The 6,000-nt window shown below is 55.7% G+C and overlaps 1 protein-coding gene across 3 annotated transcripts in view; it reads right to left on the bottom strand.

Moving 5' to 3' along the window:
- Positions 1-3,052: 3,052 nt before the first annotated feature.
- NAP1L4 (nucleosome assembly protein 1 like 4) overlaps positions 3,053-6,000 on the bottom strand; it is a 34,218-nt gene continuing 31,270 nt past the window's right edge. For all 3 annotated transcript variants that reach the window (XM_078148598.1, XM_020970765.2, XM_020970767.2), the window contains one exon: positions 3,053-4,150. Coding sequence is in view for 2 of the 3 variants with exons in the window: in XM_020970765.2 (XP_020826424.1) it covers positions 4,112-4,150 (39 nt within the window). In the remaining variant the exon portion in view is untranslated. The remainder of the gene's footprint in view (positions 4,151-6,000) is intronic.

Here is a 6,000-nt window from a genome sequence, read left to right as displayed (position 1 = left end):
GCTCCCTGTTACATCCGGCTCTGGCTCACCCTGACCCTGCTGGGCTCACCCCCAAGCTCACCAGCCCAGCCTCTGCCCAAGCGCCTTGCCCTCCTGGCTCACCCTGCTCACCCCCCACAGGAAGCCCACTTGGACTTCTCTGCCTCCTAGAAGACTTCCCAAGAGACTCCTTTGCATTTACTCTGCCATTCCTGGTGGGCCTGGTTATTCCCCCCTCATAGTTCATTTTGTACTCAGAGCAGTGAGCCCAGTGCGTGGTGCACGGTAGGCACCCTAAAATGCCTGTTCGCTGGCAAGGTGGATGGCCCCTGCCAAGGCCCTGAGCCTTTTCCAGGCTCTCTGCTCTCTTTTCCTTTTCCTCCTAGTTTCTGTCCAGAGTCTCCTCCGTGAGGCCCTCCCTGAGTTCCCCTGTGCCCCTCTGGCTGGGCCCAGCCTGGCACCAGCACTTAGGGCTGTCTCCCGTCCTCAGGTGTCCTCCCCGGCCCGTCAGGCACCTGAGGGAGGGGTGGGTCCCTGCCTGTCCCACCTGGAGCCTTTGCTCCACGCTCAAGATTGGGCTGCCCTTGGAGGTGTTCCCAGGGCTCTAGGACTGGCCAAGGCCACCAGGCTGCCAAACAGCTTCCTCCCTCCCCTGGTCACCGCAGCACATGGAGGGAGAGTCTCCCATCGTGGAGATGCTCGTGGGTGTAGAGCAGAGGCAGCTGAGTTCAAGAGCTGGGGGAGACGGGGCACCCCTAGCGCCGGGGATTTAGAGGATGCCAGTACACTCACCAGGCGAGAATCACTGAGTACCTTGGAAAAGCGCCTGGGTTGGGCTGGCGTGAGGCTCCCTCCCCGCCTGGTCTGCTCTTCCTGTCCCCTGTGGGGCAGGCAGTCCCGCCAGTGACAGGCAGCCCTCCCTCCACTGCCGGCAGCAAGCCACTCGTCCCTGCTACATAACGATTCCTCGTTACGGTTCAGCAGTCCAGCCTCCCCCCCTCCCCCAAAGCCCTGACTGTGGCACTCCCACAAGACTCTGTCCCCAGGAAGAGCTCGTCACTGCTCCTGGACACCCTATCCCTTGCCGGGAGCTCACCCTCCCCCCTCCCCGGCCCCCACAACAGGTGCTCAGATGTCTTCACTAACTAGTGGCCCTTCCCAGGGAGGGCAGGACCTTGGCTCCCGCCACGGAGAATAAGAACAGGGGTCTCTTTGACTCCAAAGCGGTACAGCAACTGGCATTACACACTTGATACGCGTCAGCTCTCAGCAAGCGGTGAAAGGGAGCACTTCTACCTGGCCCGTCCGTGGGGCCCGACGTGGATGGGTACGGGCATGTCCCTTCCCCCAGGGGCACGAGAAGCTGGCCCTGAGCGCTGCCTCTAGGGGCTCTCCCAGCAGAGGCCAAAGGCATGAGCACACATGGAGCCGGTTTTCTCAGGTGCGGCTGGACCCTTACTCTGCCTCCACATGATCCTCTGTTCTCAAAGTGTGAAGCACCATTTTGGTGGGGCCAAGAGGAAATGCTGGGAAAGCCTGGGCATGAAACAGATCACGGTCCAGTGCAGATGCGACCTGAGCAGGAAGGATGCTCGGTGTATGTTAGGATTTGTAATGAACTCGTCCCTCTCATTCAATCCTCCCAACAAGCCTGGGGCGGGGGGGGGTCATCACCCCATCTTAAAGATGAGGGCACAGACACACCTTGCCTCCTGTCCCTCAGCTACCACGTGCCAGATGCTGTTGTCCTGTCATCAGGGTCAGCACTCCCTGGGGGACACATGGGAGTCAGGCAGACTTGGAGTTCAAATCCAGCCTGAGACATTTACTAACTATGTGACTGAGTCACTGAACCTGCTTGCCTCAGTTTCCTTAACTGTAAAATGGGGAAAAGAGTTGTGGGGAGGCTCTGGGGAGCAAATAGCAGAGTACCCAGCACACCACAGGCACCACATAAACGCTCATTCCTTCCCCTCCCTCAGACTGATGCAGTCTGATGTAGAGCCAGGTGACAAGTCTGTACTAAGGAGTAAGACGGCAGATCGAATGGAAGAGGGGATGGACTGCATGGGCCTGGATGGGCCCAGATGGTAAACACCAGTGATGGGAATGTGGGAGAACAAGGGGGTATCAACACCCGCCAGGAGGCGGGCAGAAAGAGGCACGGGCTTGGGGAGAGAAGCCTCAGGGGTGGGAGGGACCTCGACAGCCCCTGTTCTCACATCGGTGCTGTGCGGCAGGGCTGGGATTCAAACCCAGGACTACCAGCTCTCCAGAGATGCTCCACAGCTCGGGTTTGACATCCAGGCAGACATCATTAGAACAAGGAAGCTTTAGGGGTAAGGAGCAAGCCTGCTCTAGAGACCTCTCAGTGCTGGTCACAGGGGCCACGCCATCGTAAGCGTACAAGCCGCGCTTCTATCTGGTGACTCAAAGCCCCCATTTTACAGACAAAGGGCAGCCTGGCCAGGGAGTGGGACACCCCAGGATCCAGAACACTGCCTGACTCCAAACCAAGTCTTTCTCCCACACCCACTATCACCTTCCTCTGGCCCTTGGTATTTTTCCATTTTCTGCAAGTCTTGAAAACAGGTCAAACGGCCCACTGCCACATGGTCGTGGTAGACTGAGAGGAGAACTCATCCTGGCTCACAGCTTCCAAGTAATCTGAATCACCTGCCAATTAAACTGACAGCTCCCACCAGAGGTTTCATTAATCTGGGCTGGGCATCACCACAGAGGGCAGATTCCCACAGGGAAGCCACTGAGCAAGAGAGTGCACAACAGGTGAGTGTCTCTGGGCGGAACAGAGCGCAGTTCTCGGCCCTCATCCCTGGGGTCCCCCCCAGGCAGAAGCACACAGACCATCACTGATCAGGACCGGGGAAGGCCTCCCAAGCCACGAGGGGGGATGGTGGCATCCCCTGCTGTTCACTTGAGAGTCCCCCTGTGCAGAATGAAGGGCATGGCAGGGCGGGACAGCAGCTCTCTGGATCCTCCAACATAGCGACCCTCCGGAAGAGGCTGGAAATGCAGAAGCGCAGGCCCCAAGAACCACAGTGGACAGCCATGCTCATGTTTCACAACTTTAATAGAATATCCTAACTATTCTGTACAAATTGAAAACGCTGTCTATTATTAAGTTACAAATGTGTACTGTTTAAGGTAAGGCTGGAGCATTCTACACGCCTGGTCACAGTGTTGATAAAGCTGCTAATCAATGGAGGCTGGAGACTGGTATCAGGGGCTGAAAAACTAGAAAGGTGCACCCGGAGTCCTCCACACCAACAGAGGGACAGAATGGAGCCGCCCACCCCGGAGCACTGAGAGAAGGCCGAGAACCCAGGGCCCCAACGGCCACCGTGTACGTCCAAGTCCAGCGAGCCCGCCCCCGTCCTCTGCAGCACAGGGGCCTGGGTCTCTGCTCTGGGAAGAACACACGAGCCCCTCTTCCCTGGACAGAGGCACCAGATCTTTCGTCACACAAACATGGTTTCAGAAATGAGTGTGAGCCCAAGTTCAAAGTACATACAAACACAAGGAAATAAATAGGAAGATGACCTGCCCAAGCCCCCTGCCCTCCCCCCTCCCCCCAGCAAACATGGCTTTACTCTACTCGACAGCTCTGAGATGACTGGGATAAAGAGGCCATTAAAGCAGGCGAGGGCAGGGTGCAGGATGTATGTGTGTGTGTGTGTGTGTGTGTGTGTGTGTGTGTGTGTGTGTGTGTGTGTGTGTGTGTGTGTGTGTGTGTGTGTGTGTGAAGGAGTGCATGTGTGTGCGTGTGTGCGTGCACATGTGTCCTACCTCCTCTTTGTCTTAACCAAGTTACAAATGCACTCTGGCACCCGTGTGTGCACCTGCCCAGCTCACAGGCAGGCAATGGCAGGTAGAGAGGGTGCTTTACTGAAACCTATTTGCGAAATGCATCAAAGTTACCACTGTACAAATTAGGCAAAAAGAAAAAAAGTGTAAGTGAAAACCACGCACTTGAAAACAAGTTAACTGTAAGCGTTGTTAGTGAGACGGCGCTGCAGCGAGTGAACACCCCAGGCCACAGGCCAGGAATCCCAAGGTGTCCGGTCGTCCAAGGTGGCTCAGCCTCTCCCAAGGGGGCGTGCATCCGCAGGCATCACTGCTGCTTGCACTCCGCCGGCTGGCCGCTTTCTCTCTGTCAAGAGAAAGAGAGACCCTGAGCCTGCAGCCTCGCAGTTGACCCACCAGCACCCAGCAAGCCACGCTGCCCCGTGAGCATCAACCCTCCAGAGTGATCCGAGAGGAGCACCAGCAGCGTGCGTGCAGGGTGCGCTTTGAAAGACGTGCTTTAGTAAAAGTGAGTCCACGCTTCCTGGGGCCGGATGCCAACAATTCACAGTGTCTGGAGCTCTTTCTCATTTTCATGGAGAAATTAGGCCAGCAAAAAAGCCCAGGGGCTGATTCGAGATTTAAAATGTGCTGTTACACACTGATAAGGAGTTAGAAAGCTGAGCTGCGAATTGGTGCTTTAGAAGGGGAAAAAAAGGCACTCCCCCAGGACAGGCCACAGGCTGGGTCCCCTTCCCGGGAGCCAAACTAGAGCTTATGAGACAAGCCCAGGCTGCTACAGGACCCAACTTCATTTTCACAGAAGTCCAGTCCAGAGCTTTCGCCCTGGCACCTGAGCCCAAGGCTTGGGGCCACAACTGGGCAGCGAGACTCCTGACTCATCTGAGCCTTCCCAGGAAGAGGGGCCGAAGCCCCCATTTCACCCCAGTGGCCCTTTCTACCTGGGGCAGCTCGCAGAGCTGTGTGCCGTGTTTTTAGTCCAACACTGGGTGTCAAACCTATTGTTTCATTTCAATGACTTCTCTCTCAAAGGGGCATGGTGCTAATCAGAACCTTCGGCAGCATGACCAGGAGCTGGTCTGAGAACCTGGGCCATAGTGGGGCCTGAAGAGCAGGGAGCAAACTCGGACTGTCATCACACGTGGAGTGATGGTGGGGATGGGGGGCGGGGGTGCCGGCCAGTCACCATTCTAAGCATTTTTTTTTTAACACTCAAGCGCTCCCAAACATGAGTGATGAATGAGGCTTATGTTCTACGACTTTGGGTATAGCATCAAAGCTTTTCCTCTGTACATACATTCTGGGTCTGTGCTAACTCTGGGGACACCTTGCAAGGTAATGGACTCCACCTTTCCCAGAATTCTCGGATAAGGGAGATACTGAGGTGGCTGCGGGGCAAGGCAACCCAAGGTAAGCCCAGTGGTCAGGGAGAGAATTACGAGGCATGGCCAGAGACAAGTCCAGCACTAGTAAATGCCTCGGCCCACAAGGGAATAGGGTTGCTTGCCTCTAGGTGCTGGCTGTCTCTGGGATGAAGGAGGACCTCACCCAAATACTTAATTCTGCCCAAAGTGATGATCACTGCTTCTCCGGTCAACCTGATACTGCAAACCTACTTTTCAGTTACTCGAGGGAAGAAACGAAGTCTCTTCTAAGTTTGACTTGATACGATCACTATGCAGCTGGGCCATTAGAAGGAAAGGTCCTGTTCACCTGAGGGCCACCTATGTCAACCTGTCAGGGAGAATGGCCAACAGCCGGCAGGTTGGGCAACACTACTGGATCCTTCCTGATGGGACAGGCTACTGCCAGGATCCAGGGAGTCTGACATAATGATCTTAAGCACTCTCACATCCTGACTTAAAACAACTAGACACTTCTGCCTTCGGCATGATGTGCCAGGCTCAGGACACGGCAAGGCCCAGTTTGGTCAAGGGCCCTGTTGAAGGCCGGTGCCGCCCTGCTGAACCTCCACGTCACTGACTATAAATAAGGCTCTACCAGTTTTCTGGGGCAGAAAAAACGGACCACCTGCTCCTCCGATGGGTGGCTGTGTAAAGCCTCTACCCTCTAGCTCAGTCACACAGCCCCAGCTCAATCACCAAGGGAGGGAGGTGGGTGTTTTTAAAAGCCAGTGATTACGAGCAGGTGCAAAGACTGGCATGTCATGGCACTAGTTAAAAGAATGGGTGGTAA

Source organism: Phascolarctos cinereus, unplaced genomic scaffold, assembly GCF_003287225.1.
Source record: "Phascolarctos cinereus isolate Bilbo 61053 unplaced genomic scaffold, phaCin_HiC Scaffold_9;HRSCAF=440, whole genome shotgun sequence".
Lineage (NCBI taxonomy): Eukaryota > Metazoa > Chordata > Mammalia > Diprotodontia > Phascolarctidae > Phascolarctos > Phascolarctos cinereus.
The sequence above is the reverse complement of the archived record's forward strand: the minus strand, read 5'-3'. Positions and strand labels throughout refer to the sequence as shown.